The sequence below is a fragment of the Cajanus cajan genome, chromosome 7 (assembly GCF_000230855.2).
Source record: "Cajanus cajan strain Asha chromosome 7, NIPB_CcT2T_4, whole genome shotgun sequence".
NCBI classification, from domain to species: Eukaryota; Viridiplantae; Streptophyta; class Magnoliopsida; order Fabales; family Fabaceae; genus Cajanus; species Cajanus cajan.
Genome location: NC_138523.1, coordinates 51,736,869 through 51,763,291, shown reverse-complemented (window position 1 = coordinate 51,763,291; position 26,423 = coordinate 51,736,869). Strand labels below are relative to the sequence as shown.

The 26,423-nt window shown below is 38.4% G+C and overlaps 3 protein-coding genes across 3 annotated transcripts; 2 read left to right on the top strand and 1 right to left on the bottom strand.

Moving 5' to 3' along the window:
• The first annotated feature begins 2,433 nt into the window (after positions 1-2,433).
• On the top strand, positions 2,434-2,988 carry LOC145950073 (uncharacterized). Its single transcript, XM_083061001.1, has one exon. It carries the CDS (start codon positions 2,434-2,436, stop codon positions 2,986-2,988), a length of 555 nt encoding a protein of 184 aa, XP_082917127.1.
• Positions 2,989-9,443: 6,455 nt separating this feature from the next.
• On the top strand, positions 9,444-15,850 carry PDE338 (Nucleic acid-binding proteins superfamily). The gene is made up of 8 exons (XM_020376103.3): positions 9,444-10,482; positions 12,427-12,501; positions 12,581-12,652; positions 13,359-13,439; positions 13,572-13,669; positions 14,463-14,588; positions 14,763-14,811; positions 15,169-15,850. The coding sequence occupies exons 1-8, from the start codon at positions 9,580-9,582 to the stop codon at positions 15,325-15,327; spliced, it is 1,563 nt and encodes a 520-aa protein (XP_020231692.1). The 5' UTR covers positions 9,444-9,579; the 3' UTR covers positions 15,328-15,850.
• A 2,040-nt stretch (positions 15,851-17,890) lies between these two features.
• Positions 17,891-20,578, bottom strand: LOC109812197 (ran-binding protein 1 homolog b). The gene is made up of 4 exons (XM_020376115.3): positions 20,333-20,578; positions 20,093-20,244; positions 19,872-19,997; positions 17,891-18,511 (listed from the first exon to the last, which is right to left on the bottom strand). The coding sequence occupies exons 1-4, from the start codon at positions 20,476-20,478 to the stop codon at positions 18,276-18,278; spliced, it is 660 nt and encodes a 219-aa protein (XP_020231704.1). The 5' UTR covers positions 20,479-20,578; the 3' UTR covers positions 17,891-18,275.
• Positions 20,579-26,423: the final 5,845 nt, after the last annotated feature.

Here is a 26,423-nt window from a genome sequence, read left to right as displayed (position 1 = left end):
CCAAGGCAAACCTAATTCACTCCAAGGTACGTGCATTACTTATACGAGACTATTACACATACAAACCCTAACTTTGGCATCGGAGTCTCTTTTGTAGGTACCTCCCCCATCTTGGAGCACCAATACATCAGGCAAAGGAGGCTCACCGATCTTACCAGACGGATCACCTCTACGACCAAATTCTGGTAAGAACATTTGGCGCCCACCGTGGGGCCGATCGAGACAGCCCTCATCGGCCACCTGTATGGTTTCTACTAGAAGCTACATCAGAAGAGCAACAGAAGACGATGCACATTCAGCCACGATGGACAGCAACGCTGCGACCTTGAGAAGGCTAATCGACCAAGTCGAACAGATGCGCCAGCAGCATGACGCTGACCTGCGCAACATGCGTGCCCAGCACGAAAGTGACATAGCGGCGATACGGACCGCCAATGAAGCAAACCTCGCAGCATTACGAGCCGAGAATGAGTACATCCGCGCCCAGCTCCCTTGACACCTTGGTAACGTCTCCGACTCTCAGCTCAACCTCAGCGGAGCAGCGCGGAGTGGGGCAAGTCGGGAACCCGGATCAAACCTCTCACGGGAGGTAATCGGTGCAATCGCAGGAGGCTTCGCAGGAGGGGGAGCCAGCAGCTCGGCCCGCAAGAAACACCTGCGTAAGGTTAATCGCGTACACTCCGCCACCTGCGCCTTACGCCGAAACCCGCCAATGATAACTCTCACCGACGACGACTATGTCGGGGTCAGCCGAAATCAAGACGATCCCATGGTCATAGTTGTGGCATTGGCCAATTGGGAAGTTCGCAAGACCTTGGTCGACCAAGGAAGCTCGGCCGACATCCTATATTGGCCAACATTCCTCAGGTTAGACATCCCCCACTCTCTCATACAACCTCATACCGAACCTCTAGTCGGTTTTGCAGGAAAAAGCATTCATACTCGGGGATATGTAGACCTACTCACGACTTTCGGAGCACCCCCGGTTTCCAGACAGGTCCTGATACGATACCTACTTGTGGAAGCCGACACCTCCTATAACGTCATCATCAGCAGACCAACCCTAAATTAGCTCAGGGCGGTGGTGTCCACCCCGCACCTCACCATGAAATTTCCAGGGCACGATGGGAAGATCATCTCCATCACATCGACCACGAAAAAATCACCGATCTCGACCCGAGATCCGACACTCATGACGAACGACCCAGCCCCGTTGATGAGCTTGACGACCTTCAAATTGGCAAACTCCCCGGACAAACCACGAAGATCAGCCGGCAATTAACCCCCGAACTACGACAGCAACTCCAAGCGGAGATCCTCAAGAACGCTGACCTCTTCGCCTGGTCTAGCGCTGACATGCCCGGTATAGACGCAGACTTCATCTGCCACAGATTAGCAATACATAAGGAAGCAAAACTAGTCGCCCAGAGAAAGAGGAAGGTCCGCGGCGAAAGACGGGAAGCCGTCATTGCCGAAACGCAGAAGTTGCTCAACGCTGGCTTCATCCGTGAAGTCAGGCACACCACATGGCTGGTAAACATGGTCCTAGTAAAGAAGCACTCGGGAAAGTGGCGTATGTGCGTCGACTATACCGACCTCAACAAAGCATGCCCCAAGGACTCATACCCCTTGCCGAGCATCGACAGGTTAGTCGACGGAGCCTCCAGACATGCCCTCCTCAACTTCCTTGACGCTTACTCCGGGTACAACCAGATAATGATGTACCCAACTGATGAAGTGCACACATCCTTCATCACTGACCACGCCAACTACTGTTACCAGGTGATGCCCTTCGGCCTCAAAAATGCGGGAGCAACATACCAGCGGCTAATGGACAAAGTATTTCACCACCAAATTGGGCGAAACTTGGAAGTTTATATGGACGACATGGTGGTTAAAACCATCTCAGCAACGGACCACGCCTCCGACCTCGCCGAGGTGTTCGCCTAGATCAGGAAGCACAACATGCGCCTCAACCCGGAGAAATGTGTCTTCGGCGTCCAGGGGGGTAAGTTCCTCGGCTTCATGATCACCAGCAGAGGAATCGAGGCCAACCCCGAGAAGTGCCAAGCCATCATACAAATGCAAAGCCCACAAACGGTAAAAGAGGTTCAACGCCTGTCCGGACGGCTAGTCTCGCTATCCCGCTTCATCCCCAAACTTGCGGAGAAAGCAGGGCCAATCTTTACCCTGCTAAAAAAGCCAAAAACCTTCCTTTGGACAGACCAATGCGAAGAAGCTTTTCAAAGCTTCAAAAACTTTCTCACAACCCCGCCAGTCTTACAGAGGCCGGATCACAATACCGACCTCCTTCTCTACCTGGCGGTGGCAGAAAACGCCATCAGCGCTGTCATTGTACAAGAACACCAAAAGACATAGACGCCTATCTACTTCATCAGCCGAGTCCTCCAAGACGCGGAAAGAAGATACCAGATGATCGAGAAGCTGGCGTTGGCACTGGTCACCGCAGCCCGGCGACTCCGACCCTACTTCCAGAGCCACCAGGTGGTAGTCAAAATTGACTACCCCATCAAACAAATTCTACGAAAACCTGAGCTCGCCGGACGTATGATTGCCTGGTCGATAGAACTGTCCGAGTTCGACATCCAGTACGAAAACCGTGGACCCCTGAAAGCCCAGTGCTTAGCCGATTTCGTAGCTGAGCTCACGCCAGCTACTACTGAAGAATCCCAGGCATGGACCCTGCATGTTGACGGGTCCTCCAACACCAAAGGTGGGGGTGCAGGCATCATTCTGGAAGGGCCAAAGCAAGTCACCCTAGAGCAATCCCTCAAATTCGGTTTCAAAGTAACCAACAACCAGGCAGAGTACGAGGCGCTCCTTGCCGGTCTGAGGCTAGCCCACGATCTCGGAGCTCGAAGAGTGAACTGCAACAGCGACTCGAAGCTCATGGTAGAACAGCTCAGTGGGACATACCAGGCAAAAGACACCCTCCTACAGCGGTACTTCCACATTGCATCCCGCTAGATCTCGTCTTTCGACGAATTCTCTATAAAACATGTACCACAAGAGCAAAACACCAGAGCATACCTCCTATCAAAACTCGCTAGTACTAAACGGCCAGGTCAACACCGAACCATCATCCAGGAAACCCTGCACTCACCTAGCTTAGACGACAAAATCGTCAATGTCAACGACATTGAAGAACGGGGATGGATGGCGGACATCTGGAACCACCTGAAAAAGGGGACCCTGCCCAAAGACAAAGACGAAGCACGAAAGGTGAGAATGAGATCAGCCAAATTCATCATCATCGATGATGAATTATTCAAACGTGGGATTTCCACTCCATTGCTCAAATGCCTGACCACATCTCAAGCAACCTACGTCATCAAGGAAATCCATCAGGGGATATGCGGAATGCACTCCGGAGCGCGCTCAATGGCAACCAGGGTACTCCGAGCTGGATACTACTGGCCCACTCTAAAGTCGGACTGCCAAAACTACATCCAAAAATGAAAAGAGTGCCAGCAATTTGGCAACGCACGCCGACAACCTCCCGAAGCCCTTCACCACATGATGTCAGCGTGGCCTTTCTCCCAGTGGGGAATGGACATCCTTGGGCCATTCCCCCCCGCAAAGGGTCAGCTAAAATTCCTCCTAGTGGCAATCGACTATTTCACCAAGTGGATTGAGGCGTGCCCACTCGCCAAAATCACCACCGAGAACGTGCGAAAATTCACCTGGAAAAACATAGTCTGCAGGTTCGAGATCCCCCACACCATCATTACTGACAATGGACGACAGTTCATCGCAGAAGAATTCGAGAACTTCCTCCAAGAACTCGGAATCAAGCATCTCCCAACCTCAGTGGAGCACCCCCAAACCAACGGCCAGGCCGAGGCAGCCAACAAGGTCATCCTCCAAGAGCTTAAAAAACGGCTCGGGAAAGCAAAAGGGCAGTGGCCTGACATGCTCCCCAGCATCCTCTGGGCATATCACTGTACCCCCTAGTCGACCACGCAAGAAACACCCTACAGGCTAACTTACGGAGCCGACGCAATGATCCTAGTTGAAGTCGGAGAAGCGTCGCACCGACGCCAAGTCTTCAATAGCGAACAGAACGCCCAAGAGCTGGTAGCCGACCTCGACTTGGTGGACGAACTTAGAGACGAGGCCCAAATCCATGAAGAGACCTGCAAGCTCCGAGCTTCCCGGCGATATAACTCACGAGTAAAACCCCGCTCCTTCCGAGCAGGCGACCTGGTATGGCGACTATTAGGAGAAGCACGAAAAGACATGTCAGATGGAAAACTCGCACCTACTTGGGGCGGCCCCTTCCGAGTCACAGAAGACTTGGAAAATGGAGCATATAGATTGGAAGAACTCAGCGGGAAACCCATACCGCGAACTTGGAATGCTACGCATCTCAAGTTCTATTTCAGTTGAACTTTGTACCAATGAGCCGTGCACTCTTTTCCCGCCTCAGTCTTTGGCTGAGAGGGCTTTTAACGAGGCACACATTTTCATCAATAAAATGACTCGTCCCCTTTTATTCATACTCTTACTTTCATCATTTTGTCCACGATTACTAGAGGTCGAGAACGAACCTCGCCACGATTATTAGAGGTCGAGAACGAACCTTGTCGTGATTACTAGAGGTCGAGTACGAACCACGCCACGATTATTAGAGGTCGAGAACGAACCTTGTCGTGATTACTAGAGGTCGAATACGAACCTCACCACGATTGTTAGAGGTCAAGAACGAACCTTGTCGTGATTATTAGAGGTCGATAACGAACCTCGCCGTGATTACTAGAGGTCAAGTACGAACCTCGCGACGATTATTAGAGGTCGAGAACGAACCTTGTTGTGACTATTAGAGGTCGAGAACGAACCTCGCAGTGATTATTAGAGGACGAATACGAGCCTCGTCGCGATAACTAGAGGTCGAAAACGAACCTCATCATACCTATACTCAATTAGAGGTCAAAAACGAACCTCGTTACGTTCATTAGAGGTCGAAAACGAACCTCGTCACGCTTATTAGAGGTCGAATTTGAACCCCGGCATTGCAAAAGATAAGCTCGAACCCTCGCAACACGCCATCAAACAAAGAGCCGAAGCCGACTTTGAGTCTCGATACAATAAATTCAAAATAAAACCACCTACGCAACGGGCACCGAACGTGCGCCCTAAAACTTGAGAAAAAACCAAAACCAAACACTGGTGCAGAACAAAACTCGTATACAAAGATCACGATCCATACATAAACACGGATACAAAAATGTATACACAACAAAACTGTCCTATACGGAGACGTCGTTGCTAGAACCCTCCTCGACATCATCCTCTCAGACTAACCACCCGAAGCGAACAACCTTTTCCAAATGCATACCGGAAGAGTCGCACCCCGGCGCGAGGAGCCTAGCCTGCCGAGCAGCCTTGAGGAAGCCCCTCTTATGTTCCATTACCACAGAACGTTCAACTTCCTCAAGCCTCCTCTTCAACGCCGCATTCTCGGCCTCCAAATTCGAAAGACTTACCCTCTGGGCAGCCACCTCCTCCTCCTTACTACCAAGGACCACCTCGTCGCGGAGACGCTCCTCGGTTACGGACACCAGCTCGCCCTTCAAAAAAGTCACCTCCTCCTCCAAGGAGCAAACCTAGCTAGCGTAACCCTCATTAGTGCCCAAGGCGGCCTCCAGCGATTTCCGGGTCTCGGCGAGATCCCCCCGGACCGCCTGGAGCTCAGCCCCTTGCATCTTCGCCTCAGACAGGGTGGCGGCCAAAACCTTGTTCTCCTCCACCAAAGGCCTCACTTAGCCCTTCAGCTTCGCCAGATCTTCCTGCTGTCGCGACCACTTGTGCTTCCAGTAGTCCACAATGGTTGTGCCCCTCTGTAGGAAGATCTGAGCGGCATCAAAACTCCCCATAGGCCCAGCAGACTCGAACATCGCCTGGTCGGCCGCGCTCAACGACCCCCTCAGAAAAAATTTCTCGGGTGTCAACGAAGCACTCCACAGTGAGTCAATCTCCTCCGACGCGCTCAGGTGCTCCAATCGCGTCGGGGCGCCCTCCTGCGCGTAGCAGTACGCAAGATAGGGACGTTTTGGAGGCCCCCTCGCCGCAGGTGCAGAGGTTGGGACCCCAGAGCTAGGACCTTCCCCACGAGGATCGGCCGAAGTAGCAGCAGAAGCCCCCAGCTCTGCCCCAGGGACATCGGCCCCCGTTGCCGTCGACCTCGGAACCTTCAGAACCCCGGGGGGCCTGCCCGCCTGCAAAAGAAGTATGGGAAAAGGTCTAAGCCCCGCCAGACAACAAACAACCCGGGGAATAGCAAATCAAGAGATCGCAAACACACGTTGCTTACCTCAACAACACGGGTAACTCGCCCGACGGTCGGAACTTCCGCTCTAGAAGTCGTACTGACCTGGCCAGCAGCCCGGGAAGTCGACTTGACGGCAGCTTCCACCTACAATAAACAATCGCAACTCATGGAACTGAAAGAGAACGTACAAAGAAAGAGCAAGTCATCGACAAGCAATCCCAATAGCTCGTTCAGAAGCCCAGATAGATACCCCGGCAGGACGGACGAAAGGCTCGGCAGCCGACGCTGCCCCCTCAGAAACCACCCGAGCTCCCCTGGGGCAGGAGACTCCCGGGCAAACCCGCCACCTCAACGCTGGTGGCCCCAGTAACAACCTCCTCCGCCTCGCGAGGAACAGAGGCTCCCCCAACCTCCCTCGGGACCCTTTTCCTTTTCCGATTGACCTTTAGGGGAGAGACCTCTACCTCCCCCTGAGCCTTAGAAGCCTCAAGCTCAACAAAATTGTAGCAATGGCACTGCTTCTAGTCACGCCACAAGTCCTTTCCCACAATACCTGAAAGCAAAGGACAGAGCACGTTAGCAAGCATAAAACCCTAACACATAAACAAAGTTACCAAAGACTCACCCTCCAAATCTCTTTCTCTGTGCGCCGAACGCTCGAGCGACAGAATGAGCTTACAGTCTAGCGGGCGAGGAAGCGCCTTCAAAGCATCGACAGCAGCCGTCTCCGACGGCGTCAGCTGCGAGGGATCCACCCCATGAAACCCAGACGGGTCACGGCACCAGTAGAAGGGAAACCTCGGCAGCCCGCCAAAATAGAACCCCCCATCCTCCAAAGGGTCGACATCGACAAGAGTAACCCGGAAACACTCTTGCCTATAGTTTTTATATGATTGGGAATAAGGAGTAAATAAACCCCCTTCCTTACCCCCATTCAAAGAAAGAGTCCCGTACGGCGGGGCGCCCGCCTTCAATTGGTAGAAAGAGAGGAAAACCCGAAGGGACACCTCCACCCCTAGAACCGTTCATAAAACCTCGAACGCCCTCAAAAAACCCCAACTGTTGGGATGCAACTGACTGGGGGCCGCATTGACGTAGTTCAAAAAGTCGCATTCAAACTGCGTCAAAGGAAGGAAGACACCCAAGTCCCTGAAAAAACTCTGATACATATAGAAGGAGGGGGAACCAACGGACCTCTTCATATACACACCTTCACTAGCCGAACAAGGCTCCAATCGAATCATCTGAGAAATAGAGGGGTCACAAATCCTGTGCGTCTCCTAGAGCGCATCAACCTCCAAACTCGAGTAAAAAACGCTTGCAAACTTGGCCATTTCGCGTTTTACCCATTCGTAGCCAGGGACACTCAACTCTAAGTCCCCGGGCGGAGGCACCTCCTTTCCCTCAGCGGCGCCCCTTCCGGTAACCACCGCCTTACCGCATGCTTTGCCCCTAGCAGGGGCAGTAGAACCAACGCCATGACCACCAGCCATCAAGAAAACTCAAAGAAACACAAGAAAGACAAAGAAAGCAGAAATAGGGAGTAGACGAAGACGAAGCGTGCACAAGAAGCTGAAGGGCCAAGAAAGAGTAAAGCGAAAACGAGAAGAGACGCGGGAAAAGGAGAAAACCTCTTCCCAAAATTCAAAATGGCCAGGCCACGTGTCGACCAAGGGGCACGCCTGATGACACATTAATTGTAACCCATCATTGCATAACCGTCATTTCCCTTAAGGCGCCACTTGCACGTTCCCGGGAAATGAACAGTCGCGACACATGGCAGACCCTCAGGTGGTGCGCGTGGAAAGCTACTTCCCACTGGCGAGCCCGGTCTCAGCTCCTCGACCTACGGTCTTCAGAGCTCGGGGGGCTAGTGTACTAACCGTACTTCGCACCCGGGCTCCGAGCCCAGATTCGCAATACAAAACAACCCCGGGCACGCGGTGCATGACGTCAGCCCGGTATTTCCCACTGGCGAGCCCGGTCTCAGCTCCTCGACCTACGGTCTTCAGAGCTCGGGGGGCTAGTGTACTAACCGTACTTCGCACCCGGGCTCCGAGCCTGGATTGGCAATACAAAACAGCCCCGGGCACGTGCTGCGCGACGTCAGCCCGGTATTTAAGCAAATCATACCTGATTCCAAGGATCTCGTCCCAAACCAGATCCGCCCTTCAATCATATCATATCATATCATGATATATCTTATCTCAAGCCCAAAAAGGCCCAAGGCAAACCTAATTCACTCCAAGGTACGTGCGTTACTTATACGAGACTATTACACATACAAACCCTAACTTTGGCATCGGAGTCTCTTTTGCAGGTACCTCCTCCATCTTGAAGCACCAATACATCAGGCAAAGGAGGCTCACCGATCTTACCAGACGGATCACCTCTACGACCAAATATCGGTAAGAACAATCATAAATATATAATATAACATATTTAAAAATATTTATTTACTCAAATTTATATATAATTTATATATTTAAACACAATATTTATTTATATACATAATTTGATTTAAATTTTAATAATATATAATAAACATTTAATGTGTGTACTGTCCAAACTAAAACACTAGTAACAATTTAAATTGAAATAATTTATAAATAATTTAACTCATTTCACATTAAATTTATGAGAATGTCATTTTAAAAAAATAGAAATTAATATATATAAATCAAACTTACACATATATTCAGTACTAATAAATAAATAATATAATGTTATTGAATCAATCAAATAATAACGTGTACTTTTTGATACTAGATATTTTAATTATACTTAAATAATATACTCTTTTATAAAATTGTTTTTCTTTTTGTTTCTTGGTTTTGCACATTTTAATGACTGAAATAAGATATTATTATCAACATAATTACTTTTTCATATATTTTACTAAAAAAATATTTACATATAATAATTAAATTTTCTAATATATTTTTATACCTAAAAAGTTTATCAATGTAGACTAATTTATATTATATATTAGTGAAATCAGGGGAACATTTTAAATCCGATTTATGTAAAAATATCTGTATTAATGAAATCACAAGTTCTATATCATTGGAGTTCAATTAACCTTGTCCACATCTCTTTTGCAAGAAAGAAAATCTATTAAGATTTAGAAACAGAACTGAGAGAACTAAACCAAGTTAAAGTAAAAATATCAAGGGAGAACAAAGGCAGAGCGAGAGACACGAAACCTCAAAAGGATAAAACAAAAACCAATGCGTCTGTCTGAAAACCAAAACCAAAGGTGATGCTGTGTGCAGCAGCATTCCAAGATGCCCTTTATTCTTCATCCCTGTAAGTCCCTTTGCTCTTCCAACTGCACAACAATACCAGTTAAGGATACCACTTTTTTCACCAAAACCTTCATCAAGAAACCCCACAACAATTCCACCAAGTTTCGTTCTTTTGCCAAGATTGTTCTTTCCACTCCCCGTGCTTCCATAGTTTCTAAGAAAGATTCAATCTTGGGTTACACCCACTTCACACTTTGCTCCAGGAGTGATGGGTTTGATGGCTTTCCCACTGAAGAGGCCATTGATGATGGAACAACCCAAGAGCTTGAAAAGCTTGAGTTGCTGAACAAGCCTTCTCCTGTGCTTGTTACAGAAGAGTCTTCTCCTGAAGTTGAAGTGGAGCAAGAGAAACCCTCCAAAGAGGAGGCTTTGGCACCTTTCTTGAAGTTTTTCAAAGGAAGGGATTCTGGGGAGGGTGTAGAGGAAGAGGGCCAGGAATTGCAAGTTTCTGAGGAGAAAAGTGATGTGGAGAGTGAGAATGAAGAGGGAGATAAGAAGGTTAATGTTGAGTACTATGAGCCAAGACCTGGGGATTTTGTGGTGGGTGTTGTTGTTTCAGGTAATGAGAACAAGCTTGATGTTAATGTAGGGGCAGACTTGCTAGGTACAATGTTGACGAAGGAAGTGCTTCCCTTGTATGGTAAGGAAATGGAGAACTTGTTGTGTGATGTGGACAATGATGCTGAGAGTTTCATGGCTCAGGGGAAGATGGGAATTGTGAAGAATGAGGAGGCAATAAGTGGAGTGGCAGTGCCTGGAAGGCCTGTTGTGGAGATTGGAACCATTTTGTTTGCTGAGGTTTTAGGTAGAACACTTAGTGGCCGGCCATTGCTTTCCACCAGAAGGCTCTTTCGCCGCATTGCTTGGCATCGAGTGAGGCAGGTTTTTCTCTTTCTTTTGTTACTCTTTTCTTCATCCCTGTATTTAGTTTAGTAGATATATTCCAACATTCATGCACAATTTGTGATATAAGGCATCAATATAGTACATACTTGCATTTGCTTCATGTCTATGTATCGGCTTCATATTGGACACTGATACATTTGGATTCTTTACCTATATATATTTATATAGTATCCGACTCTTTTCTATTAGTATTTAGTTTTGAAAATCCTAGACTGCTTTGCATACTCCTAAGTATGGCTAGTGAGGGAGCTTTGATATATTTCAATATGGATCCTTCAATTTTCTTATTTTTCACTTTCGTCTAACTATATGGCATGAAGTGCTGCCTATATGAACAAAACTACTCTTTTCTCTTCTTTCATGAGATCAACGATGAGAACTTGGTCAGTGGACAGAGAGCACAAGATGTAGGCACACAACAAGCAAAACATGGAAGCTTTCGTTTCCAAGAATGATACTTAAGGGGGAAATAAGATTGATGCTCTTCCTGTTTGTTGGCAATAGGCAGTGATATATGACAATAATAATTTATAATGTCAGGATGAATGCTCTTAGTTTGGTTTTGTGGAACTGAAATTATATACTATTTTTTATCATTTATGCATATCTATATGTGTGCTACACATATCCTTTGTATCATAAAAATATCACTTTATCAGATACATCGTATTCAATGATATGAGCATCATTTTGGATTCAGCTGTTCTTATGACTACTTAATTGGAACTTGGAAGAATATAATATTGAGCAAACACTAGCTTTGGCCCCCCAAATATACCCATGAAATCATTTATCCTCCATTTATTAGTGACATCATATTGGTCCTTCTATGATAATTAATGCCTTCAATTTTGTTTTTCAAGGTTCAATTTCTGTCCTTTTAATTACCAATTTGATGGAAAAATGAGAAATTGAAGGATCAATTTGGCATTGTGTTATTATGACCAAAATTGATATTATAAATTGTGAACTAATATGATGTTGTCTGCATATAGAGTGTGTCTGTTTCAATGTTTTAAAAACTGGATCAGTCTCTATTAATTTTTAAAAAAAAAATATTCATGTAAGATATTTTATATCTATAAATTTCAATAAAATTTATACCATGCTTTAAAGAAGTATCTAAAAAATCTATAATCAATATAATAATAATAATAATAATAATAAAAACAACCAAATTATAGATTTCTTGAACTGTATAAATTAATATAATTTTAAATTAAAAATAGTATTAATTAATTATTTAAGTCAATTGTATAATAATAGAGTATGTTAGTTTAGTGGTCACTAAAGTATTAAATAATTACATTCATCTATGTTTAAGTTCTATATTTAAATAAAACAAAATTTAATATATAGGATATATATTATATTTGTTGCATATAATAACAAGAAATCATTTGGTTTAGTGGTAAGGCACTTATACATACATGGAATAATTTTTAAAAATTAAAAAACGAAAACAGAACATGATTTTAAAAATTGTCTCTGACTAGCCAATTGAACCGGGAACCAGGGAGTAATAGAAAACTGAAAGTAGAAAACCAAAACAACATAGAGATGCTCTTGTTTTCTATTTTAAAAATTGAAAAAGAGAAACTATTTTTTAAATCAGTTTTCAAAAACTATTCTAGCCAAACATTTTTTTCTTGTTTTCAAAAAGAAAATAATTTTTAAAAATAGGAAATAATCAGGCTGTTACTCTTTATTATTTTGTATCAACATGGTAAGCAAATATTACAGCATAATTGTACAGAAATTAGAGAGAGAAAATATATTGTGATCAAATAACAAAATTGATACCCATGATCTTATGAATGCTACATTATCCCTGTTTGCAATCTTAACTCTTGTAAAGTCTAATAACATCTTTCTAATGCTGATTAGATTTAAATTTTCAATTTTTAATATTTTGGGCAGATAAAACAGCTCAATGAACCTATTGAGGTTAGAATTACTGAGTGGAATACCGGCGGCCTGCTAACAAGGATTGAGGTCTGTGCCATTGACCTGCAATTTATGTTTATGTGGCATTTGAGTAGATGCTTATCTCTTCTTAAATTTGGATGGGCAGGGTTTGCGAGCTTTTCTACCCAAAGCTGAGCTTCTAAGAAGAGCAAATAGCTTTACGGAATTGAAAGAAAATGTAAGTTACAGCCTTGGAACTTCCTTCCAAGCCAGGGTTTTTTTTTTTTATTTATTGGGATACCTTCTGCTGATATTCTGATTTTATTATCTGTTATTTAGTAGAACTGCTCATAGCAATCTGTATAGCTTCACAGCTGTGGATGATGCAATTATATTAAGTTTACTTCCAATGTGGCTGTTGAGTGTAAACTTAAGCTATATGATCTCTCCTGTCACTTTCATTGTTATTCTATAAGTAAAAGTGTGAAACCAAGTCTGTTCCTCAAGTGAGTAGCCAAAGATTTTGACTACTGCTTAGTGAATAGTTATTAAGCATAAAAGGATGTTCTGACCTGGTAGTCAAAATGATGTCTTATCTTATTGCCTCTGTAAGATCTTAATGTTTCCTCCCATGCTTATATTTATGTTGTTCTTTATTTTAACATATACCACTCTTGATTTAAATTCATATATATTATGATGGGGTTCAAAGTATGAAACGTGATGATCTAAAATATCTTGCATGATACTTTATTGCTTTATGAGCTTCCATTAGGTAAATGAATGTAGTATATCTTACTGTTTTTTAAGTGATCAGAAAATTACCTTCTTATTCTTTAATACATGGAAGACTCGTATTAGTTTGACCGAATACATTTGTTGTTATCTTCAGTCTTTATTTTGTCTTCCTTGCTTCTTATTACCACTTGATTATGATGATGTAGGTGGGGCGCCGTATATATGTACAAATTACTCAGATAGATGAAACTAAAAACAATTTGATACTTAGTGAAAAGGAAGCTTGGGTTAGTATTTGAATCTGTCTATTTTCTATTCTTCCTTCCTTGCTATTTTCCTTCATTTTTCCAGGGTTAGTTTTTAACCCTTTCTTTCTCTTTTGTCTTCTGAAGTTTCCACTGTGCTATATGATATTGCAGGAAAAGCGGTATCTTCGTGAGGGAACACTTCTAGATGGAACTGTAAAAAAGATTTTACCGTATGGAGCCCAAATTAAGCTAGGAAAAACTAACAGAAGGTTAGTGTCTGCCTGGAAATGGATGGCTTTGCATTTTTTTTCTTGTTTGATAAATCATAACTTTATTCAAAAGGGTATTTATCTTTCTAGCAAGGGATGATTCCATCTTAGAGAATCATCGGATGTTTCTAATGTTAAGGAAAGAAAACATAATTCAAGTTGGTTTCCTTCATTCTAGTTTTTTTTTTCTTCTTTAAACTTAAAACTTGTGGTTTGCCTTTGAAATTGGTGGAATTGTTTTGGGCTGCATTATTACACAAGTTTATTTCATTTTTTGGTCTAATTTTTTTCTTCTACGAGTACTTATGGAAAAATTTATCCTGATAGTGCCTAAATTTCAAAACGCATGCAGATGTAAATACTTCCTCAATTGTCTGCAGTGCTTTTATCTAGACCATTTTAGGCATCATGTCGTCTTAAAACGAAAAATAGACAGCATGAACTGTAAATTACTAAACATATTTGGTACTGTTGCAACTTTCATTGAACCTTGATTCTCTTACTAAATGAAGTTAACAAATACAAGGTGCATCAATCCATCTTCCTGCATAGTTTTCTTTATTATTTCCCTGCCTATCATAGTTTTAGTATTATCATGCTCATTTCTATCCTTATCATTGCTCTATCATCTGATATTCTAGTTTGGCTGCTATGATAAAGGCTTTATAGGCATATCATCTTGGACTTGGAGATTTATTTATCAACTTTATGAGCTTTTATTGTTAAAGTTGAATTAAGCCTGCCTATATACATCAACCTGGCATTTTAAATGAACCTATTGAATCCCTTTCAGTGGATTGCTGCATGTTTCAAATATCTCTCGAGCTGAAATTGCTTCTGTCAGTGACATACTTTCTGTTGATGAGAACGTTAAAGTTCTTGTGGTGAAGTCAATGTTTCCTGATAAAATTTCTCTCAGGTAATGGATTTATGACTTTAACTTGCTTTTGGAATTGTTTGTTACATTCAGTTTGTTCATGTTTCTGTAATTGCCGACTTTAACTCCTTTTTGCCATCATATGTACCCCCACCCAATCACCCAAAAAAATAAATAAATGAAAAAGATTAGTAATTTGCTTTTCTTGTCATGCAGCATTGCAGACCTTGAAAGTGAACCTGGCCTTTTTCTATCAAATAAAGAGGTATATATATTTATTATTTTCCTAATAAAGAATTTGTTTTGATAAACTTCTCAATAAATATTTATAAAAGAAGAAAATATGGTAAAATGAATTAAGTTTCTACCATAAACTAAAATCAAATTATGCACTTAAACATTTATAGAACTCTCTTATTTAACTTCTTCAAAAGCTGATTTTAACTTTAACCTGTGTATAAACTAATTTTAACTTATGAGAGAAACTTGATTCATTTTACCTCCATTTGATTTATAATTAATTGGTTATTGAGAAGTTTGTCCAAACAAAGCCAAAGGTGTCTTTGATTTTAGTTGGGCTGATATTGATTGATAGCCTTGATTTTCTTTTCTCATAAAAAAGAGAGTATTTCTGGAGGCTGATATGATGGCAAAGAAATATAAGCAAAAGCTACCACCTGCTGTCATCACTCAACGATTAGAACCCCTACCAACCAGTGCCCTGCCTTTTGAAAATGAATCACTTTATGCAAACTGGAAGTGGTTCAAGTTTGAAAAATAATGAAGTAACAAGTTGACACAAAACACAAGCATGATGTTATTCACTGACAGAAGCTCGACTGAGAGAACTTGACATTGCATGGGGGCGTGACATTGCATGGAAGAAAACATTAAGAGCCTCATTGGTTTTTGTTTTGATACGCTCACTGTTCTCCTGATGAGAGCATAAAGATCACCAGCTATGAAGTATATGTGGTCAAAAGGATCAAAGAGTGATTCACTTTTTTTTTTCCTTTCTTTTTATCTTAAATTTTGTCGTGCGGGGTCTCATTTTATAGATAGATTCATGTAGTTTTATGTAAATTAAGGGATAAATTTTCGAGTTTAATTTTGATTAACGCTCAGAGTAAAGCTTTTGCACTCTCAGCATGTTGTGTTGACACTTCATTTTTGACCTTCCAAGTTACAAATTTGTTTATGTTCTAACATTATTTTATGTGATAGTGTAAAAGTTTTATATTGATAAGATCAAAATTAAGGTCAGTTTGTATTACATTCATTTCCATAGTTTTTGATGTTTTTCACTTCATCTTGTATTTCTCCATACTATTTTTGTTTTTACTTTTTCTAATGGTTTGGACAACCCATTGATTGCTAGTTGTAGTGGCAATAGCCAATACAAATTGGAGGATGTTCTTTCCGCTCTTCTTACACTTCTTCCATTCTTTAACATCTAAACAAATCATCATAGATTGGCCAGTCAAATAATGTTGGAGAGTCATAAGCTGAAACCAAGTTCAAGTCCCCATCACTAGTCAATTTCCAAGCAATTCAATCCTGGCCCAAAAAAGCCTCAGCAAAAGGTCCTCAATATTTTCCATTTTTCTTATTTTTACCTAATTAAGGAAAGATAAGTAATTAAAAATACTCCTTCACATTCTTCTTTATCTCAGGCTGCAGAATAGAGGTCAAATTTTGTTCGAGGTTTTTTTTTATTTTTTTTACCTAACTACGGAAAAGCTTAGTTAAAAATAGAGATAATATGATCTATAGAAAGAGATAAGTAGTTAAACAGATATAAATATACAAAAAGAGTGATTTGAAATGATTGAGATTTTTTTTTTGCCCAATTACAGAGATATTATATAAAATATACATTTAAAGGAGTAAATAATATTACAATGTTTAATCAAGATAATGAAAAACAAGAGCTTTACTTTCAAGTTGTGTATTTTTCATAATACACGAGAAATTATTACAGAAAGTTTGCTTTCAACCAGATAAATTGAGCTAACGTGAAAAGATTAAAATAAAAAATAAAAAATAAAAAAAAAGGAATGAATTTAATCCAAAGAAATTATAAGTTTATAACTAATTGAAAACATAAAAGAAAAAAACACTTTAACCATGAAAAAAATTAATAATAAAAGCTCTTCAAAAGATTAAATATTTTCAGTATGAAACTTTTGATATTTAAAACTTAAACATGGCTTCGATTAATTTGAACTGTGTTGGATAGATCAATTCAAGGAGACAACTCCTCTAACATTTCTCAATTATAATTTGTAAGACTGAAATTGGAAACTTTTTAATGAATCAAACAAATAATTTTGAAACGGAATTAAACTAACAATAGTTGAAAAAATAAAATGCCTCCTCTAAACCAAGTATAATAATCAATAATAGTCACTTATAAAAAAATATTTGTTAATAAACTGTTTACTTCATAGTAAGATCAACCTAGTGTTGGGAATGAGCTAATATGCACAAAATCCTAATTGTGAGAATATGATAATATACACATGGTATTAAATTTAGACTCTTTGTCATTGTAATTTGAAAAAATCTTGATCAGAAAAAGGCATACAATTTAAGAAATTTTTATAATGAAAAGTACATTATTAAAACATGTTTAAATAATATAACCAAAAACGTCCTATTCAATGAAATTAATAACTAATTTTCCTCATAATACGGTATCACTTCAAATATTTTTATTTGTTTATATCAAAACCAACAATTCTACATAAATGAAAACTTGAACAATTAAACAAACTATTAAACTTCATACATTTATTGTATATACAATAATTCATATAAAAAAATTTACAAAATTTTCTTTATGCAACACTTGCATTTTATTGTAATCTTATATATTAACCATAGTTTAACAACTATATTTTCGCTACTAATTGTACTTGCACCCCTTCTTGATTAAAATATTACATCTATTTCCTTTTATTCAAATAAGGCTACAAATTTATATTCATATTATACTTAAAAAAGCAACTATAAATATCCATCCAAAGACATCGTGTTCTATGATTGTTAACAAATACCATATTCCTTTATGGTTATGTTGCGTGACCAACATGTGCTTGCTAAATATAATTTGTAAATATAGCCCATGGCATTCTTTTCCCCTTCACCACCAGAGTAACAGCCACTTTTCAGCTTTCACAAAAAAAAAAATGACACCAACTCGATACGAAAAACCCATCCAAAGAAAAGAGAATATCACCACTATTTTCAACATATTTCACTTCCACTCGAGAGACCATGATAAAAATTCTAGCTCTAACGGGATGAACTAATTTATGAAGAAAACTTAGGCAGGAGGAACAGACCGAAAAACCATATAATCGAGTCCTTAAAAAAAATATGAAACTAAAACAACTTGTACCAAAACCTTCGTTTATAATTTTGACTATCTCTTGACTGCACCCTCCCAACCAACATGACTCATTACTCGCAACAAATACATATGTAGAATGAAAATAACAATAATAATCGACTCCCAAACCCCGAAAGCTCAACCAGTCAAGCCTCAAAATTCAAACCCAACCCTAACTTTGCCAGATGACAAAAACTCAAGAGGACACAAACAGCTCAATTAAGTGACATAATCCAGCAACTATTAAGCATGAGAATATCCCAAGATATGGGCGGCAAAAACATCAACCACCTAACCTTGTCAGACTGCAAGTATAGAATATGAATAAAAAATACTCAAGCTGAGGACGCAGGCTCATCAACTTTCTTATCTTTATCCTTACTATCCTTTCCAGATGCAGGTTCTTGCTCCCCAGTCTTGTCCTCAGACTTATCTTCTTTCTTCTCTGCATCAGCCTTCTCTTCTACACTTAAATTTTCAATAAGACCAGCTGCTGTAGATGATTCCTGCTCATCCTCTGCCTTCTGGGATTCAGCAACTTCTTGGAAGGTTTCCATGAAGCTTTTGCAATCTAAAAGAAAACACAACAGAAAATAATTAAATATAGAAAGCTACAGTTATGACAAACACAACACCATTATTTGTCCGGAGAGAAAAACATTTGATAATAAAATTACTCCATCCATCCTTACAATAATACTACATCCCTCGGCCCAATCAGAAAAAGAAAATAAAAGAAAATATGTTAACGAGAACTTCATTGCATAGTTCATCCTGACGGTGGAACAGCTAATTAAAAAAAAATTAGTTGATACCAACAAGTATACACTGAACATTTCACCATAAAAGAAAATAAAAATCCACCATAAAGTAGTATTTGTCCAACCCCGACATACTAGTAAGTGGAAGCTAAAATCAATTAAGAAATAAACTGCACTACGATAATAATTTTTAATAATTTAAAAGTGTTGAGAACCAAAGATATGTTACAAAGAATACAAATCAGAGAACATTAAAATATTAACAGGAAATTCATACAAGTCTGTTACCGTATGGCATACAACCATGCTACATACAACCATGCTACATCATGGGTGACAAGAGCTTCCAAATATAAGAAAACTCAAAAAACTTGGATACCAATCATATCACAATTTCAAGAAACAAAGACAAAAGGGCCAATTGAAAATCTATTGTTCTGAATCTGAACTATGAAACCCCACCCTTTGTCCACCCATTTACTAAATTTATTAAAATCTAAATCTATTAAAGAAAATCACATAAATCGATAAATTATTTCATAAACTTAATATGTCATTATTCAGTTATGAGAAAGTACTTTAGGAACCATATCAAATAACATCTTTAATACTTGAAATTTATCAAAACAGTTACGGCCAGGGGATGTACCCAAACCATTTTCACTTCAAAAATATGTGCAGATATCAAGATAATACACAAAGTGATGCTCCGTCAAAAAGAAATAGAGAACCGACATCAAAATGAACGGAGGATGTGATAAATAAGAGAACACGTGATACGGAAGTTCACAATCATAATTCAGTTGGACATGCAAGTATTTCAAACCCTGAACTCACAAGACTTCATAAAAACTTTGTATTACAAGTATTTTACTAGAGATTCATCAAAAGCAGCTTTACGCTAAAGAGCACTAGAGGGTTTAAAGTTAAAACTAGTAACAAATACGAAACAAGCACAACCTAGTAACTCAAAAAAGCAAACACAAAAAAGACATACTTCACGGGTTCATATTGGCACCACACCTATCATCAAACAGCAATCGACAAGTCAATGGATTAGTTGCAAATCATCTATATGTGAATTTGCAAAACAACAAAACACACAATAAGTCTATATACCGCAAAAACATCATCGGCACCAATAGAAGGAACTCGAAAGCCACAACTTACTTTCAATGGAAGGAAAACGAATGCAGAAAAGCTCATCCTTGAGTTCACCATCAGCAAAGTCCCTAGCATGCCAAACGCATGACTTCTCGTTTCCGGCGTGCTCTTGCACAGACATCGTAGGCAAAACTACAATCGAAAATCAACAACAAAACAAAAAGTAAACCTCAAAATCAAAATTCAAAAAACCAGATGCAAAAGAGAATAAGTAAAAGAGCGCATACTGAGATGATTGGCGCAGATCTTGAGCGTCTTCGATTGCCTCATGAGAAGCCTAACCTTGCCGGTAGACTTGTGCTTCAGGAACTTCACGGTGCCGGCGCCTCGCTCCTTCCACTGGTTTCCGTCCTTGTCGAACCGGTAAAGCTTCGATTTGCTGCGATCCACGGGAATAAGTATCAACCGCAGCGATAAGTGGCAAAAAGTGTAAAATGAAAAAGTAAGAAGAGAAGGAAAGAACGTACAGATCTAGGATTGCATCCTCGTCCTCCTCACCGGTGGTGACAGCAACCTCCTCGAGTTTGACGATCGGAGCGACCTGAGCTCCGGTGTCTTCGTCATCTCCGACGGCGGGCGCCTCCTCTTCTTCTCGGTGCTCGGCATCGGCCATAGTGTTGAGATAGAGAGAACGTGTGCGGTGCCGACTAGGGTTTGGAAGGTGTGAGTAGGAGTAAGGTGTGTGCAACGCAGAATGCGTAATTGAGGGTGCGATGGTTATTTTAAACTCTTTAGAAAAAGAATAATAGTAATTTAGAATTTATTTTTGTTTAGGTATATACATACAAAAACTTGTTGACCTAAAAAAAATGTTGTAATCATTTCTGATTCTAAAAATAATATATATCAGTACTTTTCATTTTATTTTCTATTGTAAATTATTTTATTATTTATGTTATCTGTTATTATTTTTAAAAAACGAAAATGTAATTATTGCATAAGGATACCATGTTAACATAATAATAAAAACATTGTCATATTACAAGACTTGTCACGAGTCTAACACTGTATTTTTTTATATTGTAAATTTTATTAATTTAATTGTTGTTGTGACTAGTTGTTAATTTTTGTGAGACTCGTAGGATTGAAAAAAAATTATGAGTTTTAGTTGTTAGGAATTGTTTTGAACAGGGAAAGGTATATAAGTTATTTATTAATAAGTGAACATCATAAGTTTATTTATTTGGAAAACTTTGAGAGACGAACTCTAGAATCTAAGGAGAATCACTTTCACTTTCGACCCCACAAATTTCTTCCATCCCTTCCCTAATAGTAAACTTTGTGGCTGCTTAAGTGATTCGAAGTTCCAAAGCCAAGAATCAAAATAGTCATGGTGACGATACAGAGCCAACTCGAAGTGACTTGTTTTACTTCCTTCTATCTCCTTTTAGGTGATTCAGAGGTAAGAGAAACTATAACTTGATTCTCGATGAATTGATGGGTTGCATATTACTTGATTTTTGTTGAAATTGTAGTTATGGTGATAATTGAGAATTGGAATTCTTACTTTTTAGTTTTTGAAGTACTAGTTCTTGAATATGTTGAATATGAGATGATGATCTAAAGGTCAATTTCTATGTGGTTATTTTGGTTGGGAATGAACTGCTTATGATGTGTCGTTGTGATATTTTGCTTTGCATTTTGGAATTTTATGGTTTTCAAGTGAAGGGAGCCAAATTGTGAAAATGTCAAGTGTAGAATTTACCATTGTGTCAGTCGCAACTTCAAGGTGTTGGGCGTGATGCATGTCAGAGGCTCTTTGCCACACTTTCTTTATGCATAAGATTGGTAGCATTGGGCCTAGTTTTGGGTTAAAGGAGCGTTCTTTTACTTGTTTGTGCAGGGTGTGGATTGAGGGGTGTTAAGCGTGGTTGCCCTTAGAACTCTCTGACTTGGTGATCATGGGCTCGAGTTGAGTGGTGTCAGGCATGATCAAAACAAAAGTTATTTGCCTAAACAACGTTGGGCGCCAATGTTGTGACATCAAGAGTAAGTCAGGCAGAGACTCTGTCTAAAATGAGGTCGGGCATAGGTCTTGTTATGCTATACGTGATTGGCATAAGGCTCTCTGCCTTGTTCATGTCAACGCATGGGTAGTTTGACACTAGGTGTGGACAAGTTAGAGACTTTCTGCCTCAATGATGCCAAGTGCGGGGGAGAATAACATTGGGCGTGAGATGTTAAATTAAAAAAAATAACTTGTTATTTCATTAACTAAGTGTTGAACATGTGTTAGTAATTAAATTGGATTGCTCACATGGTATAAGTCGTTATGTGATTCTAGTACTTTATACATTGATATAGGATGATGTATATTGATATTTACACTATTAAAAGTTTTAAGTTGTTAAATATTGGAATATGGTAGAGTTGTATGTGTTTGTAGTGTTAAGGTGATTGTGTTGAGAATGCTTAAAACATGTAGTTGAGTATGTTGATTGACTTAGAAATAGAGGAGATTGTTGTTTTAAAAGTTTAATATCTCATTGTGAGGATATGGTATTATGGTGTTCTACGAGTCCAGTTGTTATAAATCCTTATTGAGAAGTTAACTTTTGAAACAAAGTGTTGAGTCTCATTTAGAACTTTAGTTGATGTTGTATAAGGGTCAAATTGAGTTATACGTGTATAAAGTGACTCCTATAAAATACTATAGGGGTCAAGTCGAGCTATATTGATTATAAAGCAACCAATGTAGATTTGTATTAAGTTAAGTCATATGTGTATAAAGTGACCAAACCGAGTTAGGTACAAAGTCGAGGACCAAACTCCAAAAGTATTGGAAAAGGTGCAGTATTTAGAAGGTAGTGAGTGAACTAATCCTATATTAGGCTTAGTTATGCATGATAAGGTCGTGATAGACTCACACCCAAGTTGTTATACTTTGGAAAAATATTGAATTTTCATAATTTAAGTGGCAAAATTCGAGAAATTATGTTGTGTTGTATATTTTCACCCAAATTTGTTGTTGATTTAGCAAGTCCAAAAAGATTGTGTTGTTAAGTTAGTTCGATAAGGTCAAGCTACTTATACTAATGACCTATATTGTAAGATATCTTTTAGTTGAAATGTGTGACGATACATTGTGTTGTTGTTTGATGATTTGTGGAGTTGGTATGCAGAAATGTTGCCTAAGTGTTTATGTTGTGAACTATATTGTTGATTAACTATTGTGTTGAATAGTTGTAACTTTCACAAATGAAGTTAATATAATTATATGTTGTGTTATAAGTTTACATGTTGTAAGTTGATAAGTTGATGTTGATAATGTTGTGTATTTTACTTTTGCATTTATAATGAAATTTTTTGTAAGCTCATCCTTACATGTTTTCTTGTGGTTGGATTGCTACGATAGTTTTTAGTATGATAGTAGGGCAGAGATATGTTGGAGGAGGAGTATTGTTGAGAGCCATGTTGGAAGGTGGTTGAATTCTTCAGTTGCTACCCTAGAGTAGCTATTCTTTTTGCAGTGTTGCTCGATCGATGACCAGGATTATGTTTTCAGTGGGATTACTGTGGATATGTATATATGTACAATATTTAAGGTGTAGTTCTATTGAGAAACTTTTATATTTTTTAGTATATACTTCTATACACACACACATACACACACACACACACACACACACACATATATATATATATATATATATATATATATATATATATATATATATATTATGTTGCATCTATATCCAAGATTTATTTGCATAGTAATCCTAGTTGAATTAGATTTATATTTTTCATTATTTTAATTATTGAGCTGTAAAGTATAAAAACCTATCAAATTGTTACAACAAGAGCGTACTAAAGTAAATATAAAAAAAAGACACACAAAAGATATTTTATTTGTATCTGTGCATCACTTCTTTAATTCCCTTCAAATTCTTTCGCATGAGAAGATAATTTTATAGTCGTGAGACACACCCTTTATTCCACACAATTTTTCTTATTTTCCTTCCACTAAACAAAAGTTGTTATTATTGTTGTTGTTATTGTTTTTTTTTTTTAATATTCTCCTTTAATCCACCCCTCAAATCCCTCTTAAATGAACCTCAACAAAATTTTGAAGTTACACACTCAAATTTTGATATGAACAACAATTATAGCATTAGCTTAGTATCCTTCTTTTATTTTTATCATATTTATTCTCCGTTTAATAGCATCATATTATTGTATTTAAATAGATAATTTTTATTTTTTAAATTAATAAATATATTGAAACTTTTAGAAATAGTTTTTTAAATAAATAATATTTTCACTGATAAAACATATGTTTATAGTACTAAATTATTAGTGTGTCTAAATTGAGGTTAAAAATATGTATGTATTTTATTTTTCTCAATTAAAATAAAGATTTAAATATTTTTTTAGTTCCTCAAATTTATGGTAAGTTTATTTTTAGTCTCTCAATTTTAAAATTGAGTTTTTTTAATTTATGTAATTTTAATAAATTTTGTTTTAGTTTTTATACTCAATTTTTTTAGGAAATCTATTAAGTATTGTCACATAAGATATATTTATTAGTGTTCCTGTTAATAAAAATATTACATTAAACTCAACTGGTATTGCCTAATTGTCTTAACTTATCATTTATATATATATTATTGGTAACCTAAGGAAATAAAATAAAATTTTTAAAAGTCGGATAGATTAAAATGAATAATTTTAAATTTAAGAAAAAAAACAAATTTATTCAAAATTAAAAAATTAAAAAATATGCAAGCCTAGAATAAAAAATGTAGAAACTACACTAAAAGATTAAAACACACGCCAACAACTGCGTTATTCATTTTGTCATTTTTTTTAAGTACATTTCATTGTTTTACACTTTCGGTGCATATTCATTTTGTCATTTCGTCAACACTTTATTATATAACTTTTTTTACTAAATTACCATTTTTTCATTTTTCTTAATAATAATAATAATGTTTTTATTACTAAAAAAAATTTAATGTTGTTGTTATATTTATTATTTTATTTTTATGAAAAATATTTTTATCATTCAATCAATTCAAATGAAGACCATTAGTGTTGTACAATATCAAACCAACGCAAATTGTTATATAGTAATGAAGTGATTTTGCCAATCCAATTAAACTTCAAAAGTGACAAATGCTTCACTATAGCATGCTGAAATTGGTTAAATTTTTTGTTTAGATTCTGAGATGAATTAATTCTCAAATCAACAATTTATTTTATCAAGAGTTTGCAAATAAATAAAATTGATTAAAAAATAAAAAATAGACGCAACAAGCTATCAGTAGCAATTTGTTCAACTCTTCCTTTAAAGAGAAACATTCATGTATGTAAAATTCTAACTATTTTAAATATGAGGAGTTCTATGGTGGCCCACCTTTATAGGTGGTTTACCATCGTTAGATTCATTTTGTCCTATAATAATACCATGTAGGGTTTTATTTTATGCTTTAAGGTTTGATGCCAACAGGTTGCGCAATGACATGCATTTCTGTGACTTGTGCTTGCATCCCTGATGCTACTGAATCTGCAAATAAAACACCAGAGTCGTACGTAAGGAAGAAGAGAAGAAGAAAAAGGAGAGGGGAATAAGTGGCGTCGTCGTCAAAAATCATCTCCAATGACGGTGCATGGTTGAAAGCGGTGGTTCCAAAGGTAGTGTAGGGTGGTTAGTTAAAAAAAAAAAAACTAATATTTTAATATATAATATAGAGGGTACATCTTAATAATCCAAGTCTCAAATTAAATTAATCTAAGGGACATAAATAATGGTGCATGGTGAATCACCTATATAAGTGGATCACCCTATAGTTTTTATCTTAAAATGCATTATAAAAAATTAAGATAATTATGAGATGCATACACATCAATTATTATCGGTTCCAGTTAAAATGCTTGAATAAGTTCCTTTAGAAACACTTTTCGAGAAGAAAAATAAGAAAAAGATGTAGAATTTTGAATGATTTTGTGGTTACTACTTACAAAGATGTGTAAATCCGATACAAGGGAGTTCCATGGATCTAAATAAGGTTGTCACAAATCGGAGTACACGGTATATACACAACTACAGATTTAGGGTGTCCTGTGCACATTAGGGCGAAAAATGGTTTATAGTAGACTATGAAGGATCAGTACTAGAATTTGTCATGACCTCAATATTTTTGGATTCAATTATTACACCTTAGAATGATAGTTTTAATGACGGAGGGGAAGGAGGTTGGGGATAGTTTAGGTTTGGGCCACGAAGGATTTCCTTGTCTTCATGGGACTTTGAAGTTGTTGTGGAAGACTAACTAAAGACAATATTGAAGGTGCTTTTCACTATGACAAACAATGTTCATAAATGCTCTAATTAGGGATGGCAATGGGGCGGGGCGGGTACAGGTTTCATGATACCCGTTCCCGTCCCCGCGAATCAAACTCATTCCCGTCTCCGTACCTGTACCCGTCGAGTATGTGATTTTCATCCCCATCCCTGTCCCTGTTGGGTATCGGGTATACTCGTACCCGTACCCGTACCCGTCAAATTTTTTATTTTTATTGTTTTAAAAAATATAATATTTTTAAATTATTTTTTTA